Source organism: Sapajus apella, unplaced genomic scaffold (assembly GCF_009761245.1).
Source record: "Sapajus apella isolate SASKATOON/1434 unplaced genomic scaffold, GSC_monkey_1.0 scaffold31, whole genome shotgun sequence".
Classification (NCBI taxonomy): domain Eukaryota; kingdom Metazoa; phylum Chordata; class Mammalia; order Primates; family Cebidae; genus Sapajus; species Sapajus apella.
The window spans coordinates 16,098,131-16,118,344 of record NW_022436971.1 but is presented as its reverse complement, the minus strand read 5'-3'; the positions used below and the strand labels follow the sequence as shown (position 1 = coordinate 16,118,344).

General features: G+C 40.5%; 1 protein-coding gene and 1 pseudogene across 5 annotated transcripts in view; one reads left to right on the top strand and one right to left on the bottom strand.

The window, feature by feature from the left end:
* CPSF3 (cleavage and polyadenylation specific factor 3) overlaps positions 1 to 20,214 on the top strand; it is a 51,945-nt gene that overhangs the window by 3,779 nt on the left and 27,952 nt on the right. For 2 of the 4 annotated variants that reach the window (XM_032294179.1, XM_032294181.1), the window contains exons 2-10: positions 1,590 to 1,653; positions 2,749 to 2,846; positions 3,478 to 3,606; positions 5,144 to 5,321; positions 6,526 to 6,615; positions 8,868 to 9,018; positions 12,580 to 12,755; positions 13,886 to 14,044; positions 15,592 to 15,738. In XM_032294179.1, coding sequence (XP_032150070.1) covers positions 1,590 to 1,653; positions 2,749 to 2,846; positions 3,478 to 3,606; positions 5,144 to 5,321; positions 6,526 to 6,615; positions 8,868 to 9,018; positions 12,580 to 12,755; positions 13,886 to 14,044; positions 15,592 to 15,738 — 1,192 coding nt within the window. Of the gene's footprint in view, positions 1 to 1,589; positions 1,654 to 2,748; positions 2,847 to 3,477; positions 3,607 to 5,143; positions 5,322 to 6,525; positions 6,616 to 8,867; positions 9,019 to 12,579; positions 12,756 to 13,885; positions 14,045 to 15,591; positions 15,739 to 20,214 lie in introns of those variants that run through there. The other 2 variants (XM_032294180.1, XM_032294182.1) reach the window with 2 other exon arrangements.
* Positions 16,392 to 16,870, bottom strand: LOC116562055 (annotated as a pseudogene). The gene has a single exon (XR_004273727.1). The product of XR_004273727.1 is annotated as a 60S ribosomal protein L32 pseudogene (transcript).

The following is a 20,214-nucleotide window of genomic DNA, read 5'->3' as shown; positions in this document are numbered from 1 at the left end:
ACAGTGAGGGAAATTTCAGTGACACAGCAGTGTTCAGTTCCTCAGAAGGAGGGAGGAAGTACATGGAGTAGAATGGTAGAAGATTCGCCGTAGAAAGAGAGGTCTATCTATAGAGGAGAAATGGAAGGAGACACGTGTGGGCAGGCTCTTGGTTCGTAAAGTTGGGGAAATTTACAAACGGACTGTTTATTTTTTTGATGCAGAAGATGCCTATGCCTCAAGTGAAGAAGAGGATAGAGGGTTGGGAAATTTGGGAAAGGGGAGAAAGTTTGGAAATAGTTGCTATGGAAACAAAACAGGGAACACAGCCAGGCAACACTGAGGGCCAGTTAAGGTGGAAGGCCACGTATCCATAATAATTAAAAATAAAAAATATTTAAAAAGTGGAAGGCCGGAATTTATGGCAGCTCTCGTCTGCAGTTGTTTGATATTCCTTATCAATACCAGCTTGGAGGTAGGATCTCAGTTTGGGGATAGATCCATTTCGTGTCCATCTTCTGGTAGACTGAATTCCTTGAGGTCTGGGTCCGTGTATTAGGCATTTCCATGTCCTAGGCACTTAATACAGTGCTTGGCAAATAGAAACTGCTTCATGTGGCCGAGCACGGTGGTTCACGCCTGTAATCCCAGGACTTTGGGAGGCCGAGGCAGGCGGATCACCTGAGATCAGGACTTTGAGACCAGCCTGACCAACATGGAGAAACCCCATCTATACTAAAAATACAAAACTAGCCAGGCATGATGGTACATGCCTGTAATCCCAGCTATTCGGGAGGCTAAGGCAGGAGAACCGCTTGAACCCGGGTGGCGGAGGTTACAGTGAGCCAAGATCACACCATTGCACTCCAGCCTGGGCAACAAGAACGAAACTCCATCTCAAAGAAAAAAGAAACTGCTTAATGTTGAGTGAGTGAGTGAATTGTGAGCTAAAGTGATTGGGAAAAGGCATCAAAGAAGGTGAGGGATTTGGAAGGTGAGGTTTAACTTCAAGTGTGCCTTGTGACCATTGCAAATTATGCCTGGAAGAATTAATTTAAGAAGAAACAAAAATTATTTAAGTACTTGGTATAAAATATGCTGAAGTAACAGAAGGTAGAAGAAAAAGGGATTGAAATTCACCGTATGCATAAGTATTTAAGCTATTTGGCAAATACACATTATGATCTTAAGATGACAATGTTGAAATGCTTATGGCTTTATACTTAAGTGCTGATTCTAAAAGTATTATTACGTAATCTGCATAGCTGCTAGTTTACATTTCAAATACATCATAATTTAATCCTAAAATTCAAAAGGTTGAATTTAAATCAAGCCCAAAGCTTTGGGCTTCTTGGGTCTGTACCGCCTTTTCTCCCAATTTTAACAACTGCAAGATCCCCGGATTCCCAAGGACCACTTTTCATCTTTTCCTGTGGACACTGTTCTTCTCTGTCTTTGTGATTTTGTAGAACTCTCTCATGCCTCGGAATTTTTCACAGTGAGGTGCTGTCATCAAGTGGGATATAATGTAAGTTGTAAAAAGTGTAGGTTTATTGGACTTGGTTTTGATTTTTTTTAATTCTATTTTTTCTCCCCTTGAATGTTTACAGTGGAGCTGGGCAAGAAGTAGGAAGATCATGTATTATTCTTGAGTTCAAAGGAAGAAAAATAATGGTAATTACTATTTTTGTACTCAGCTGAATAGTATGGCTCTGTCTGAATCGGGTGTTATTCTTTTCTGGTAGACTATTATCTTTTTAGCTCCCAGCAAATGTTGTAGTGCATGTAATCTATGCTGCATAGGGTTAATGAGAAAAACTAATACACACTTCTACTTAGTAATTTGATGAAACATTAAGTTGATTAAGAAGATATATTCTATGACTGTAAAACTGTCAGCTAGATCTATTGAACTATTATTTCTTCACATTCCCTCTTCCACTCCTGGAGGGTTGAGCCAACCTGTCCCACCCCCAGTAGAAGATTCCAATGACCCAGTCACCCTGAACATATTCAGAGCTCTAGCCACCTCCAGCATGTGGGGGTGAAGGCTTGGTGTAGAAGGTTAGATCCCCAAGTCCAATTGGGGCTGCTAGCCTTCGACAAGTTACTCTGCCTCTCTAAGCCTGAAAGGTAGATGGAGTAGAGGAGGTGGTTTCTAAGCTACTCATTAGAAAATCAGTTCTGTCTCATGTTCCTTTGATTCCTCTTTCTTCTCAACTCCTCCCAATCTGAAAAGAACATGTATATGTCAGCCAGAGGCATCTTTTTATTCATCTGTTGTGTTAATTTGGTAGTAACGCCATATAAAATAAGTAATTTTAATGACTGAGTCCTAAGAATTTGTTCCCTAATGCCTTAAAATAGTTAAATTATCCTGATCAGGTAAGTTTCCTATTTCTAATTATTATATTCTCACAAGAGTCGTTCTGGTAGTAGTAAATCTATAAACTTTTTAACTTTTAATCTTCTGATATCAAAGTTTTTGAAAAAGAGTTAATTCATTGTGAGAATGACTACCAAAAGTAGCTGTAAAGAAGCTGTTTTGTACTTTGCATCCTGTGACCCTAAATGTGAGCTATATTTTAAATTTGTTGGGAAGTTAGAACTGTTAATGGCATATTTGCCACATTTAATAAGAATCGTGTTCCAAGTTCTAGTGCCTGGAGTCCATCTTGAGTATATGGGTGAGGGGTCTATAATCATCGTCCATTTGCTGAATGAATTTTATGTACAGGAGATTGTGATCTCTTTTCCTATCTCTTTCAGCTGGACTGTGGGATCCACCCTGGCCTAGAAGGAATGGATGCTCTTCCTTATATTGATTTAATTGACCCAGCTGAGATTGATCTCCTGTTAATTAGTCAGTAAGTTTTTTCCTTTATTAATGATACTGTTTTTCACGGACATTTACGGTCAAGATCCTTCTTGACCAGATTTTGAGATTTTGGTTTGTTAAAAGAGTGTTTTTTGCTAGGAAGCATATTGCAGACATCTCAGTCTAAACTAACAGTCCAAAATGTCATTACAGGCTAGAGAAGTTTACTGTGAAAAACTTACCTACCTCTAAATGTAAGTCCAGTGAGTGCATGGGAAAGAGGTAGTACATATCTTGAGTCATTGTAAAACTTGAGACTAAGGAAGCCCTTTTCCAGGATATCTCCTTGAGGTCACTGTTTTGTCACATTCTTCTATAAGAATGCTATTTCAACTTTATTGAAACTATTTTTAAATAGAGTTTATATAGGTTTGGGATATCCTTCCTTCCTAATTATTCACTAATAAAGTTTTTCGCTGTTTAAAAGTGATACTTTAAAAATCTTTCTTCCATATTAGAACTGTATGCATTACTTCCTCCTTCTACATTTACCAACTCTTGGTTTTCTGAAAGTGTCAGTAAATAGTTGTTTGTATAGAACTTGCTTTGTAAGCAACAGTTTCATTATATGGTATCTGATGGATAATTTTAAGAATTAATGCAGCCTCTTTCTTTTTAAGTTTCCATTTGGATCATTGTGGAGCTCTGCCCTGGTTTCTACAGAAGACAAGCTTCAAAGGAAGAACATTTATGACTCATGCCACAAAAGCTATTTATAGATGGCTTCTTTCCGATTATGTCAAAGTTAGGTAAATTACTTGATTAGATTATGCATCTAATAATGGCTCCGTGCGGTACATGTGGTTCCAGATGTGGACCATTTTGTGTTGTTTTTTTTTTTTTTTTTTCTGAAAGAACATTTGGATAGCTTCAGTATTTTGTGTTTTAAAATGAGGTGCCCTCTTTTCATGTATAAGGATATCAGTAATTTAATCATTCAGTAACAAGGTCATTGAAACCTATTATATTTCCAGCACCTTCCTGACCTTGAAGGTTTTTTTGAGACAGGGTCTTGCTCTGTCTTCCACGCTGGAGTGCAGTGGTGCCATCACAGCCCACTGCAGCCCCAACCACCTGGGCTCAAGCAGTCCTTCCACTTCAGCCTCCTGAGCAGCTGAGGCTGCAGGTGTGTGCCACCGTGCCCAGCTAATTTTTGTATTTTTAGTACAGATGGGATTTCACCATGTTGGTCAGGCTGGTCTCGAACTCCTGACATCAAGTGATCCATCCACCTTGGCCTTCCAAAGTGCTAGGATTACAGGCGTGAGCCAGCCACCATGCCTGGCCAGGAGATAAATATGTTTAGTCTTCATACCAACTCATGATGTAGGTTCTATTATAAATTCCGTTTTATAGATGATGAAACTGAGGCACAGCAAGGTTAAATTATTTGCCCTAAAATAGTCACAGTAAGAGACAGAGCTAGAATTTGAACCCAAACAATCTGACTCCAGAGTCAGTGTCCTTAACACTGTTCTCTCTTGCGTTTTTATAAGTACATTAACATAACTTTCAGGAGAAAGGTTGTGCTAGACTTTGTAGAAAAATCTTTTCTCATCCCAGTGTGAGAAATACCTGCCATGGTCCAATGTATGTGAGTATGTTATATCTTTCAGGAGTGTTGGGGCAGGAAGAACGTTTGAGAAATACTATCCTAAAGAGTATTTTGCCTTAATTTACTGTAAGTTGAGGGTACGTTGAGCTTAGTGTCTTAATTTCCTACGTGGTTTATTTAAAATTAAGTTTTGTAGCTATACACACAATAGAGTAAAAACACAAAATATCTGAAATATTTTATTTTTATTTATTTATTTATTTTCGGTGGGAAACCTCATTTATTTTTTATTTATTTATTTTTTTTGAGACGGAGTTTCACTCTTGTTACCCAGGCTGGAGTGCAATGGCGCGATCTCGGCTCACCGCAACCTCCGCCTCCCAGGTTCAGGCAATTCTCCTGCCTCAACCTCCTGAGTAGCTGGGATTACAGGCATGCGCCACCATGCCCAGCTAATGTTTTGTATTTTAGCAGAGACGGAGTTTCACCATGTTGACCAGGATGGTCTCGATCTCTTGACCTCGTGATCCACCCGCCTCAGCCTCCCAAAGTGCTGGAATTACAGGCTTGAGCCACCGCGCCCAGCCTGAAACATTTTAAATTGCATAATTTATAAAGTATATTTTTAAGAAATGTCTTCATGTATATATTATCCACAATTTCTTTGTGTTCAAAGGATTTTTTAAAACTCTGACTCTTAATTGTTTTTGTGGGCATCTTTCAAAATTTAGTAACATATCAGCAGACGACATGCTGTATACTGAGACAGATTTGGAAGAAAGCATGGACAAAATTGAAACTATCAACTTTCATGAAGTTAAGGAAGTTGCAGGAATCAAGTTTTGGTGTTACCACGCAGGCCACGTCCTAGGAGCCGCCATGTTCATGATTGAGATCGCAGGCGTGAAGGTACCCTCTGGCTCCAGCGCTTTTCTCCCCAGAGAAATCAGTGCAGAGCTTTGTGCCACCAAGTAGTATTAAAAAAAAAAAAAATCCCTAAGACTTGCAAAGTGTCAGAACACTGAAACATAAGATAAAAATACAGTTGACACTTTTTCCTTTTAAATGTAGTGCCTACCTCCATTGCACTTGATACTTTCTTTATCAAGACAGAGAAAAAAAATTTTTAAAGACTGAGAAAAGAGTAAAACATCTCAAAAAGTAAGTTCCCTCACATCATGGGATTCAGTGTCCTTTAGGAAACTGGTTAGGGAAGAGGGATCTCTGTGGCTGCATCCATTTAAAATTAAAACACCATTTGGTATTCATGTCATCCCCCGCACCTCCAGCCAGGTCTTAGGATTCACAGATAAGCCCCAAAGCAGGTGGACTGCAAGAGTGACAGGGGTTGATTAGAAAGGATCTTTGGGGAATCCTTGAACTTCTAAACACGTAGGTGGACTGCTAGCTTTCTAAACTCCAGAGCAGCAGCTTTGAAATCCACCTGCACATAAGAATCACTTAGGGAGCTGTTGAAAGATAACTAGTCGAAACCTGGAGGTGTAGCTTGGCCTTTTCCTTTTTGAGTTTTGTAGGTGATTCTAATGTGCAGGCAGCCAGAGTTGAGAACCAATGCTCTAGTGTAACATTGTCCTAAATTTTTCACAGCTGTTCATACATTTGAAACTTTTAGACATTGAATTGTAAAATATATCACTAAATTACGTATTCTTGCTGTTTGCTCCAGGGCACAAAAAAATAAGCACCGGGAATGCAGATTTGAGTTCTCTTGGAATTTGATGCAGACCCTCTTAGGATTTTATTCCGGTTTTAGACCATGTATCTCAGCGCACTCCTTTCCTTATCAGCATGCGCTTTTTCTCCAAGAAGCTCAGAGCACTTGCCAAGCGGATTAATGTTATATAGGTTATCTTTGTGAGAGGATGCTGGGAATAGATTATTCTCATTTATTAGATGAAATCATTGAAGCACTGGACTGTTTACTGACTAAGCTACTGGACACAAGAGCTGCATGAAAATTTCATCAGTTTTAGACTTTAAAAAAAATGTAACTGCACTTTTAGATTTCATGAGTTTATTCAGTAACAAAATGAAGCCTTCCCCAAATCCTAACCTTCTGGCTTTGTCTCCCCCCCCCCCCCCCCCCCCACAGCTTTTGTACACAGGTGATTTCTCAAGACAAGAAGATAGGCACTTAATGGCAGCTGAAATTCCTAATATTAAGCCTGATATTCTTATCATTGTAAGTATTAATGTACTATATTGTGATTACTGTAATGTAAGCAGACTTTTCTTTTGGAAAATAATATTGTGATCTCACTTTCATATAAACTTATCTTTTTTTAATATAAGAAAATTGGTGGTCAGGCGCAGTGGCTCACGCCTATAATCCCAACGCTTTGGGAGACCAAGGCGGGTGGATCACGCCAGGAGTTTGAGACCAGCTTGGCCAACACGATGAAACCCTGTCTCTACTAAAAAAATAAAAAATAAAAAATACGAAAATTAGCTGGGTGTGGTGGTGCACGCCTGTAGTCCCAGGTACTGGGGAGGCTGAGGCACAAGAATCACTTGAACCTGGAAGGTGGGGGCTGCAGTGAGCCGAGATCACGATATTACACTCCAGCCTGGGCTACAGAGCAAGACTCAGTCTCAAAAAAAAAAAAAAAAAACTGGGGCAGGTGCTTTTTGTACTGCAGCTTCACTTTCTTGCTGTTAAATGCCTTCACTCTAGTCTCATGTCGGAGGCGCCAGGCTGTCTCTGGGCAGGAGCTTTTTTACCGGGTATGCCCTCTCCCGGTCTCCAAATATGTTTTTCTAGGTGAGAATTTGTAGAAGCACGTCTTATGGGTCGTTTTAGAAATGGTATGACCTCACTCCTTTGCCGCGGTGACTGTCCTCAGGCCCTTAGTCCATGCTCACTTGTTGTTTTGTTCATCTTTGAATGCGCTGTCTGCCTACTAGATTGCAAGTCGCAGGGGAGCGAAAAATGAAGTGTGTACAGAAGCTGTCCTGAGGCAGCTTGATACGTGTGTTGCTGCCCGTAGAGTCGAGTTGGGAGAGAACTCTTGCAGGCCTTTGGGATGTATAAGAACATCAGGTGTATGTGGTTCAAGGAGGAAGAGCTGTTTCTCCTCCACCACCTACTGCATCCCGCAGCTGCCCAGGCATGTAGGCCAGTACATATTGCTGCCCATAAGCAACATGTGAGCAGATTCGGCTCTGCCCATGCTGTGCCCAGCATATAAACTGACCTTCATTTAAGGGAAGGTGGATTTTTTTGAACCCTCAGAAAAAGTAGTTATTTTCATAGTACCATGCTTTAAAGCAGTGCTTCATATTTTAATGTGCTTATAAATCATCTGGTGATATTGCTGAGACACAGATTCTGATTCAGTAAGTCTGGGCTGGGGTCTGAGATTTTATACTTCTTATAAGCTCCCAAGGGATGTCAATGCTTCTGGTCAGTGAATCACACTAGTAAGACTTTAAGGATATTCTTAAACAGAAGTATAAGAAACAACATCGATTTCTATTTTAAAGCCTTGACTTATCAGAAATGGGAGAAATAACCTTTTTCTTCCTAATAGAAAGCAAATGGTAAAAATACAAATAAATAAAAATAGAAGACATGGAAAGAAGATACAGCTTTGGACTATTTCCTGATTCCATTTTCTAAAAAGTTCTTATTTAGATCTGAATTCTAGCATTCTTTTTTTTTTTTGAAATGGAGTCTGGCTCTGTCGCTCAGGCTGGAGTGCAGTGGCGTAATCTCAGCTCACTGCAACCTCCGCCTCCCAAGTTCAAGCAATTCTCCTGCCTCAACCTCTCGAATAGCTGGGATTACAGGTGCCCACTACCACGCCTGGCTAATTTTTGTATTTTTAGTAGAGACGCGGTTTCATCATGTTGGTTAGGCTGGACTCCTGACCTCAGGTGATCTGCCTGCCTTAGCCTCCCAAAATGCTGGGATTACAGGTGTGAGCTACCACACCTGGCGTTTTTTTTTTTTCTTTCTTTAATTTTTTTTTTTTTTTTTTTTTTTTTTTGAGATGGAGTCTGCTTTGTTGCCCAGGCTGGAGTGCAATGGTGTGATCTTGGCTCACTGCAACCTCCACCTGCTGGGTTCAAGTAATTCTCCTTCCTCAGCCTCTAGAGTGGCTGGGATTACAGTTGCCCACCACAATGCCCAGCTAATTTCTGTATTTTTAGTAGCGTGTTGGCCAGGCTGGTCTCGAGCTCCTGACCTCAGGTGATCCGCCCACCTTGTCTTGCCAAAGTGCTGAGATTACAGGTGTGAGCCACTGTACCGGGCCAGAATTCTAGCATTCTTGCTTGCTCTTCCCAATGACTGTTATGACAGCACACGTTTGAGTAAACAGCATGTTAATTGAGAAGTGAATTGTTTAGCCCCTCAGCATTTCATCGATGTATAACTTTTGAATTCTTTGGGGATCATCTGTCTTAATCTCACTCTTCTAATGTGTTATTTAGGAATCTACTTATGGGACCCATATCCATGAGAAACGTGAAGAGCGAGAAGCAAGATTCTGTAACACTGTCCACGATATCGTAAACAGAGGAGGCAGGGGTCTCATTCCTGTCTTTGCTCTTGGAAGGGCTCAGGAGCTGCTCTTGATTCTGGGTATGCCATTTCTTTTCTGTTTGGAAGATGATCAAAATCTTTTGTTATTTTATCAAGATAATAATGTGGTCTTGGATGAGTCATTTCACTGCTCTTGGCTTCAGTTTTCTTCATTTAAAAATAGGGATTTGGATCTAGGAAGAGACCAGGAAAACAGCAATTCTCATGCACTGCTGCTGGGAATGTAAACTGGTGCCCCCTTCTGGTTGCCATCAGAAGTCTTAAAATATAGCTGTACCCTGAGCCGGCAGTTCCACTTCTGGGAAATTAATGAGATTTATAGAAAATTTTGTCAGGAAAGGTATTCATCATTTAAGTATTTTCAAAGAAATATGTCAGTAAATATAACATTGTGGGAAAAAATTGTATTACAGATGAGTATTTACATATTTCCACATAATATATTAAGTCAACCAAGGAAGTAGGGTTCAAAACTGTATGTACTCTGGGCTGGGTGCAGTGGCTCATACCTGTAATCCTAGCACTTAGGGAGGCCGAGGCAGGTGGATCACATGAGGCCAGGATCACTTGAGGCCAGCCTGACCATCTTGGTGAAACCTTGTCTCTACCAAAAATACAAAAATGAGCCAGGTATGGTGGCGCACACCTGTAGCTTCAGCTATTCTGCAGTCTGAGGCATGAGAATCGCTTGAGCCTGGGAGGTGGAGGTTTCAATGAGCTGAGATTGCACCACTGTACTCCAGCCTGGGTGACAGAGTGAGACCCTGTCTCAAAAAAAAAAATAAAACTATCTGATGTATTCTGATCCTACTTAAGTAAAAAATGCACACACAAATGACTGGAAAGATATTAAATGTGGAGAGTGAGAATATGGATATTTTTTGTTTTCTGCTTTTCTCCATTTTATAAGTACTTCAGTGAACATGTATAACTTTTTGTAATAAGAGGGACGATGGGTGTTACTTTTTAGCATACATTTGTATTTAATGATCCCTTCTACCTCACATTCTGTGGTGCTATTTGGGAAAAGCACTCTTATTAAAGAATAAAAAGAAGGTGCTGGCCAGGCATGGTGGCTCACACCTGTAATCCCAGCACTTTGGGAGGCCGAGATGGGCAGATCACCTGAGGTCAGGAGTTTGAGACCAGCTTAGCCAACATATTGAAACTCTGTCTCTATTGAAAATGCAAAAATTACCCAGGCATGGTGGCAAGCTTCTATAATCCCAGCTACTTGGGAGGCTGAGGCAGGAGAATTGCTTGGCCCCAGGAGGTGGAGGTTCCAGTATGCTGAGGTCACACCATTGCACTCCAGCCTGGGTGACAGAGCGAGACTCCAAGATGCTTTGCATGTACGTAACCTCTTTGTGAGGCTCTAAAAACACTTGCATCTTAGCTCTTCCTCTGTTCTGCTATCTTGGTGAGGAGGAAAAATAGTATCCCTGTCACACTGCAAAGGAAACCAGAAGGAAAGTTGGAAGAAATGACCCCAGATCAAAAGCAAATCTATAACAGATAGGACGTCTAGAAGCTGAATTTCCCAAATCTGAATCTAATTCGGTCTTTTGACCTTGATTAGTCCTCCTTCCTAACTGCAAGTCAAATTCATCCTTAGAAGTCTTGAAATAAAAGTCTTCATAACCAGTAAGATGAAGAGCAGAGAAGTTAGGAAGTTAAAACAATGTTGTCACCATCAAATTGGGTTGCCAGGTTTAGCAAATGAAACTGTAGGACAATCCATGAAATTTTAGGTTTAGATAAATACTGAATAATGCTTTAGTATAAGTGTTCCAAATATTTAATATACATTCTTTTTTTTTTTTTCCTTTTGAGACAGAGTCTCACTCTGCCACCCAGGCTGGAATGCAGTGGCACTGTCTCGGCTCACTGCAACCTTCACCTCCCGGGTTGAAGCAATTCTCCTGACTCAGCCTCCCGAGTAGCTGGGATTACAGGCACCCGCCACCACACCGGCTAATTTTTGTATTTTTAGTAAAGACGAGGTTTCACCGTGTTGGCCAGGCTGGTCTCATTAGTATATATTCTTATACTAAAAATCTTTTGTTGTTCACCTGAAATTCAAGTTTAACTGGGTGGTTGGTATTTTTATCTAGCAATTCTACCATCTGCTCTATGCAACTGGTTGCCCCTTTTTCTTAAATTCTCCCTTGTAATATAGTATAATAGAAAGGACAGCTGCTTTCAAATCTTATCTGTTTCAGATCAAATCTGTCATATGGCTAGAGCCATATGACCTTGGACAAATTATTTAACTTTTTTAAATCAAAGTTATTCATAAAAATACAACATAACAGGAAACTGTGTGATTATGGGATGTGATGTAATCTGTTTTAAGGTATCTAAGAAATCATAAGAGTAATTAAACAGAGCATGTATTGGACAAACTAGACAACAAAGCAGGAAATTTATTTGTAACACACGTGACAGAAAGTCTTTGTCCTCATATAGAGTTATCATTGATACGTCAAATTGAAAAATAATTCACACAATATTCAGCCTTATTTTTAACCCTTACTTTGCTAGTTAAGACGATGTCTTCATAAGTTGTTTTGAAAATTAGAAATTATAGATACAAGTTATATAACAAGCATATAATACATTTTAAAACTGCAGAGTCACCTGTTAGAATGAAGGATGTCTTTTGGCCTACCTTGATAAAATTTGGGGATTGAATGAGGGCTTTTCCCGGAACATAAGTCTTCGAAGGTATATTGCTCACTGCTTTCATTAATTATCAGAAACTGGTTAGTAGTTTTTAAAAATGTAAGCATGGCTGAGTGTGGTGGCTCATGCCTGTAATCCCAGCACTTTGGGGAGGTTGAGGCAGGAGAATCACTTGAGTACAGGAGTTCCAGACCAGCCTAGGCAACATTGTGAGATCCAGTCTAAAAAAAAAAAAAAAAAAAAAAAAAAAAAAAAGTAGCCAAGTGTGGTAGCACACTTCTGTAGTCCCAGCGCCTCAGAAGGCTGAGGTGGAGGATCACTTGAACCCGAGAGGTCACTGCAGTGAGCCGTGATCACACCACTACCCTCAATGCTGGGTGACAGCCTTGGTGTAGGACAGAAACAAAAAAAACCAATAATAGCATTAATGTGTCTATACTTTCTTTTTACATGTTCAAAATCGGTTCATTGTTTTGGCAATTCTGTTTTGTAATTAGCAGTCAATAAATTTGTTTGAAATATTAATAATACAGTTTTACTTAAAACCATCACAGTTTTTCACAGTTTTTTCTGTGGTGGCTTTAAATAAAAATGTATTACGCAGTGTCTTATTATGGTAATAAGTTATAGTCTTCATTGTAAACTTATACTGAGTCATTTTTAAAAGCCTCCACGTCTTTGGACCATGATGGTAGCATCCTTTCTAGGTTATGCACAATTTAGAAATAAGTTTTGGTTTTGTAAATTTAAATTAGCTACAACCAGGATAATTTTGCTTAAACTCTTTAAAATGTAGTTACACGCTTTATTTCTTGGTTGTGAGTGTATCATTTCTTGTTTCTATGTGTATCATTTATTATTTGAACTATTTACCCCATGTAACAAAGTGATATTTGTTTCTTGCAAAATCTCTAGATGAGTACTGGCAGAATCACCCAGAACTACATGACATTCCAATATACTATGCATCATCTTTGGCCAAGAAGTGTATGGCAGTATACCAGACATATGTAAATGCCATGAATGACAAAATCCGCAAACAGATCAACATCAATAATCCCTTTGTTTTCAAACACATTAGTAACCTCAAGGTGAGTGCTTGTGGACGAAAGACAAGGATGGATAAAACCAAATCAGTCATTAGTAGTAGGAGGTACGAGGCCATGAGGGATGGCTCACAGCTGTAATTCTAACGCCTTGGTGGTCCGAGGCAGGAGGACCACTTGAGTTCAGGAGTTTGAGACTGGCCTGGGTAAGATAGTGAGACCCTGTCTCTATACAAATAAAATAAAAATTGTAGGAGGTGCAACTCTGGCTGAATTCATCTTGCTGAGGTCTTTCCTCTTCTCTAGCAGGTGTCGTTTTTCTGCAGGAAATCAAAACTTCAGCAGCTGACATTCTTTTTTTTGCTTCAACAGATTTTGCCACTTGCCCCATGTAGCCATATGTTCTCATTATTTATAATACTTATCTCTTTTGCTGTAGAATAAAAAGTTCTGAGGAGAAACGCGTCTTGTATTATGTAGTTGAGTTTCTCTTCTCACTCAAACCAAATCATCTTTTTGATTAGTGCTGCAAATTCCATATATGAAAATTTGTATATACTTTTCTAGAAGCATTCAATAAAATCTGATTTTATTTAATTTTAAAAATACTGCTTAACTCAAATTGATGCTTTAATCATAATAAAATAATAGATATCCAAAATAATTTAAAAAGTGGTCTTCTAGTTGTAAATAGGGATTTTCATAAAGTATGTATTTTAAGTTAACTACTTAAGGATTATAAACAAGTACTCCCTAGAACAATGTTAAACCTTTTGATTTCCAGGCCAGCCCAAATATTCCTGAAGCATGCAAAGCCACTGTGAGTCTTTGGGAATGTTTTTTCAGTTGTGTCATGGGTAGACCAAGACCCATTTGACTCTTCCTTTTATTTTTCTGCCTGCCTGCTAGGCACTTGAAGATGATTCTGATGGTTCTGATGGCCCTCTAGCTTCCAGGGTGAACTTACTGCTTTTTACTACTTGGTTTTTCTATCATTCCTAACCTACACTGTTTAGGAACTTGGCAATTGAACTCAAAATGTTTACAGATATTGTGAAGGCCCTTTCAGTAGTGTGATTAATCTCTTACCTAGCCTTTTGTTATTCTTTAAAAATAAAGAATGCTTTGGTAGCTGCTGGTAGCTAACATACTCTTCCCATTCTGTTTTCTCTTAGAGCATGGATCATTTTGATGACATTGGTCCGAGTGTTGTAATGGCCTCCCCAGGCATGATGCAAAGTGGCTTATCCAGAGAGTTATTTGAAAGCTGGTGCACTGATAAGAGGAACGGCGTCATTATAGCAGGATACTGTGTAGAAGGGACACTTGCCAAGGTCAGGTATAGTCACGGGCTATTGTGTTATTCCTAATCAGAATTACGGAGGTGGCAGGGTCCTCACAGGTTTGCCCATTGAAGTCGTTCTTTAAATAATACAAATTTTGATTTCAAAAAATGAGGATGAAAATAGGTAGCTAGAGATGTGTGTAGGATGTGGAATTATGCAGACACTGAATGGCATAATGAGGTCCCAGGTGATAGATGTACACATTGAAGTTTTAGAAGTGCTCATCTGATTGCAAGTAAAGAAGAAAGGATAGGAACCTATTTGAGACAACACATGAGTACCCTCCCTTATCTAATGAAGAAGAGGGTTACTAATATGTATGATCTTAAAAAGCTGTAGGATGTGTTTGGATTGACTGCCTTCTGTTGTTATAAAATGGCTGATTTTCAGCTCTTAGGGATGGAGACATTGTAGAAAATGTATGCAAAATTTGAGAGGCAATTTCTGAGCATCAGGCATGACATTCTCATCCTTTATCATTAACATTTACTTTATTTTTTAAAATATAATATGATTCTTTATTTTGATAATCTTTATTACTTTACCTTATTCTATAAAGTTCTTTAGTGACAATGTTGTATTTAAAATAGATTTCCAGACTGGGTACAGTGGCTCACACCTGTAATCCCAGCACTTTGGGGGGCGGAAGCAGGCAGATCACCTGAGGTCAAGAGTTGGAGACCAGCCTGGCCAACATAGGAAAACCCCATCTCTACTAAAAATACAAAAATTAGCTGGGCGTGATGGTGTACACCTGTAATCCCAGCTACTTGGGAGGCTGAAGCAGGGAGAATTGCTTGCAACCGGAGGCAGAGGTTGCAGTGAGCCGAGATGGCACCACTGCACTCCAGCCTGGGTGACAGAGCGAGACTCCATCTCAAAAAATAATAACAACAATAGATTTTCAGGCCTGGCATGGTGGTTCACCCCTGTAACCCTACCACTTTGGGAGGCCAAGGTGAGTGGATCATTTGAGCTCAGGAGTTCAACTCCAGCTTAAACAACATGGTGAAATTTGGTCTCTACAAAAAACACAAAAATTAGCCAGCTGTGCTGGCATGTGCCTGAAGTCCTAGCTAGTTGGGGGACTGAGGCAGGAAGATCTCTTGAATCTGGGAGGTTGAGGCTGCAGTGAGCCAAGATCGCACACTGCATTTCAGCCTGCATGACAAAATGCAACCCTACTTCAAAAAAAAAAAATTTTTTTTCGGAATAGAAATATATCCACATATTTGGGAAATTACTTTGGAAAGCACAAAAATAGTTGGGAATACAGGTTTGTCTTTCTAAGCATAAGAGTTAAGATTCTCACTGCTGGCACTCCAGATAGATGGGTTCTAGTTAATTTGTTTACTTTCCTCATTAAATGTTTGATTGAGAACATGAGTATTTGGTATTTACTGCGTCACTTATGATGATTTTGTGTTGAAGGTCCTAAATTTAACATAAGTTTATGACTGCATGAAAAAAATTAAAAGGTACCTTTATGTTTCTAACTGGGTCGTTCGTTTGTTATTTTTCTTTATTTTCAACAGCACATCATGTCTGAGCCTGAAGAAATCACTACGATGTCTGGACAGAAATTGCCTCTGAAAATGTCTGTGGATTACATTTCCTTCTCCGCTCACACAGATTACCAGCAAACCAGTGAATTCATTCGTGCTTTGAAACCGCCTCACGTGGTTAGTCTAGGACTTTTATTTTTTGTATTAAAGGGGGAAAAAGGTGCATACCCAAGGAACTATGCAGCAGCCAGTTCACAAAGCGAGCATCGTCATCTACTAATGCAGCACCTTATATGAACAGAGCCTTTCACTTGCACTTGAATTTGACCTTTACAACTCCCCTTTGATTTAAGCAAGCTGCACACTTTCTCCATCTTAACTGACTCTTATTCAGACCTACCAATCCCAATTTCTGCTGCCTCCTCAATAGTTTAAGAGCCAGGCTTGCAGTATGACTGCTTGTTTGGAATGCGAGCTCCATCTCTTACTTGCTGTATAACCCTTGGCAAGTTACTTAACCTCTCTGTACCTCATTTCTAAATAGGAATGATAATAGCTCATAAGGTTATTGTAAGGACAAAGTGAGAGAACTTATATCTAAAGCACTTAGTATGGTGTCTGGCACATAGTAAATGCTTAATAATAAGCAATAATGCAAGGATAATTTGGAGAGAGGAGAAAGACAAATCACGTAATAGATGTGAAATGCACTGTATAGCTCCTTATTAATATATGACATTTATATTTTTAAGTATCATGTAACTTACTAAAAATAAGTTAGATTTTTTTTTTTTTTTAAGGAAGTTGCCAGTTTTATTTAAACACAAAATGTACACATAAGCTGTCTACTCATTTTCTTCACTGTGCAGCCTGGCATTGGGGTTGGTGACTCTGATGGCCAGCTGGGCAGCTCTTTCCACAAGGGCTTTGCGGTTCTTGGAGGAAACATCGTGAGCGATCTCAGCACAGTAAGATTTGTTGCACATCAGCAGCACTTCCAGCTCCTTGACGTTGTGGACCAGGAACTTCCGGAAGCCACTGGGCAGCATGTGCTTTGTTTTCTTGTTGCTCCCATAACCAATGTTAGGCATCAAGATCTGGCCCTTGAACCTTCTACAAACCCTGTTGTCAATACCCCTGGATTTCCGCCAGTTACGCTTAATTTTGACATACCGGTCTGACTGGTGCCGGATGAACTTCTTGGTTCTCTTTTTGACGATCTTGGGTTTCACAAGGGGTCTAAGGGCGGCCATGATGCCGAGGAGGAGATCGCTGCTACCTCCTCCGTAGGCAGCGCCGAGGAAGAGCATAAGTTAGATATTTTGATGGAATCGGAAAGGCGTAGTAAGCTGAAAAAAGTATGTTTTTCTGTGTGTTTTTTTTTTTGAGATAGAGTTTCACTCTGTCACCCAGGCTGGAGTGCAGTGGCACGATCTTGGCTCACCGAAACCTCCGCCTCCTGGGTTCAAGTGATTCTCCTGCCTCAGCCTCCCAAGTAGCTGGGACTACAGGTGCGTGCCACCACACCCAGCTAATTTTTATGTTTTTAGTAGAGATGGGATTTCACCATGTTGGCCAGGATGGTCTCGATCTCTTGACCTTGTGATCAGCCCGCCTTGGACTCCGAGAGTGCTGGGATTACAGGCGTGAGCCACTGTGCAGCTGGCCAAAAGTATGTATTTTAATTAGAAGAACTCTAATGGATGAAGGATATTTCATCTATTTTCTTCATCTCCTTTCAATATACTCAGAAAGGGTACTTCTATCTATTTTCTATCTATTTCTATAGATAATAGAAAACAGATGAAGTACCCTTTCTGAGTATATTGGAAAGCAGTTTAGAAGAAATGGCCTTTTGTTAGTTTTGGTTGTTTGCTTGTTGTTTTTTAAATATGAAATATGTTTTACTGTGGTAAAATATCTAACATAAAATTTGCAGTTTTAACCATTTTTAAGGGTACAAACCAGTGACATTAGTTATATTCACAGTGTTATACAACCATCACCACTGTCTATTTTCACAGCTTTTCATCACTCCAAACAGAAACGCTGACCATTACACAGTAACTCCCATCCCCTTCCCCCTACCCTGCTGATCTCAAACCTCTTTGCTATTTCTGTGAATTTGGCTATTCTAGGTATTTCATATAAGAGGAATCATAGTGCCTACGAGGATTTCAAGGCTCATGCTGTTGTGGCATCAGAACTTTGTGCCGAAGTCATAGTCCATTATATGGAGACCACATGTTGTTTATCCATCCGCCTGTGGATGGGCATTTGGGTTGTGTCACTTTTCAGCTAAAGTGGTATCCCGTCGTGGTTTTGATTTTTGTTTCTCTAATGACTAATGTTGAGTACCTTTTCATGAACTCTTGTTAGTTTTTGAGTTATTTCTAGCATGAAAAGCCTCACAGGTATTTGCCCACTGGCCCTTAATGAGCAGATTATTTGGTAGAGAAAAACCCCTCTCCTGTCCATAGCATCCTGGCCTGTAGAGTTTAGTCACAGAAGGCTCCTCCCAGGTGTTCCTTATTGTATGTGTGTATGAACATTTTTGCTCAGATTTCCAAGCCAGGGAGGAAAAGCCGTATTGCCCTTCCTGTGTGGTGTCACCACCTGATCCTCAGTCCCATTTCATCCTGTCACTCCCCTGGTTCTACTTCTGCTGACAGTTTAAGTTCCTGGGTTGAACTTCATGCTCATTTTCCTTTAATAACCACCTCCAGCAAAAGTACATCAGCAGGATAAAATTGCAATACTGGTAGTGCTGTGGTAGTAGTTCATAATAGCTAACATTGATTTTTCACCATGTGCCAGGCACTGTGCTTGTGTTTTGTATGAACTGACTTGCTTAATTTTCATGACCAATAGCCTTTCTGCAGATGAGAAAACTGGGGTGTGAAATAACTTGGTCACAGCTAATAAGCAGCAGCGCCAGGATTCTGCTCAGGCAGCCAGGCGCAGGCCCTTCCCCTCCAAGCAGTGAGCCTCTGCCTCATGCTAGTGCTGGCCATGCCCAGCCACAAGCCATCTACCAGATGTAAGAAGCTAAGAACAGTCTATCTTGGCTGGGCGCAGTGGCTCAAGCCTGCAATCCCAGCACTTTGGGAGGCCAAGACGGGTGGATCACTTGAGGCCAGGAGTTCGAGACGAGCCTGGCCAACATGGTGCAACCCCATCTGTACTAAAAATATAAAAATTAGACAGGCATCATGGCTCACACCTGTAATCCCAGAGGCACGAGAATCACTTGAACCCAGGAGGCAGAGGCTGCAGTGAGCCAAGATTGTGACACTGCACTCCAGCCTAGGCAGCAGAGTAAGACTATCTCAAAATAAAAAAACAGAACAATCTGTCTCATAAGATATAAGTTACAAAAGTGAATGGAAAGGGACTGGTAGCTAAGGCAGTTCTAAATACCCCCTAAAATATTCCATTTGGGGCTGGGCACCATGGCTCATGCCTGTAATCGCACCACTGTGCAAGGCTGAGGTGGGAGGAGTGCCCAGAAGCTTGAGACCAGCCTAGGCAACATAGCGAGACCTTGTCTCTACAAAAATAAAATAAAACTAGCCAAGCATGGTGGCTCATGCTTGTAGTCCCAGCTACCTGGATGGTTAAGGAGGGAAGATTGCATAAGTCTGGGAGGTTGAGGCCACTGTGAGCCAAGATTATGCCACTCCGCCCCAATCTGGGTGACAGAGCAAGACCCTGTCTTTAAAGAAATATAGAAAATAATAAAATGTTCCATTTGGTTCTGAAATATTTTATTAGGATAGGCACAGTGTGCTACTGGGATGAGATACCAAAAAAAAAAAAGATAGGAACAGTTGCTGACGCCTGTAATCCTAGCACTTTGGGAAGCCAAGGTGGGCAGATCACTTGAGCCCAGGAGATCAAGACCATATTGGGCAACATGCAAGACGCTGTCTCTACAAAAAAAAAATTAGCTGGGCATGGTGGCATATGCCTATAGTCCTGGCTATGCAGGAGGCTGAGGCAGGAGGATTGCTTGATCCCTGGAGGTTGAGGCTACAGTGAGCCATGATCACACTACTGCACTCCAGCCTGGGCAACAGAGGGAGACCCTTTCTCCAAAAATGTGTAAATATATGAGGTGGGCTGGGCGCGGTGGCTCACGCCTGTAAGCCCAGCACTTTGGAAGGCCAAGGCAGGCAGATTACAAGGTCAGGAGTTTGAGACAAGGCAGGCCAACATGGTGAAACTTTGTCTCTACTAAAAATACAAAAATTAGCCAATCGTGATGACGTGCACCTGTAATCCCAGCTACTAAGTAGGCTGAAGCAGGATAATCACTTGGACCTGGGAGGTGGAGGTTGCAGTGAATAAGCTGTGATCACACCACTGCACTCCAGCCTGGGCGAAAGAGCAAGACTTGTATCAAAAAAAAAAAAAAATTTATATATATATATCATATATATATATATCTCATATATATAAAGCATATATATGAGATATTGCTTTAATAGAAGAAAACATCAGAAGTAACTTTTTCTTCACAGCATCCTTTGAAAGTTTTATTTTAAGAAACCTAAGGAGAACAGTGTGGCTAGGCACAGTGGCTCACACCTGTAATCCCAGCACTTTGGGAGGCCGAGGTGGGTGGATCACTTGAGGTCAAGAGCTTGAGAC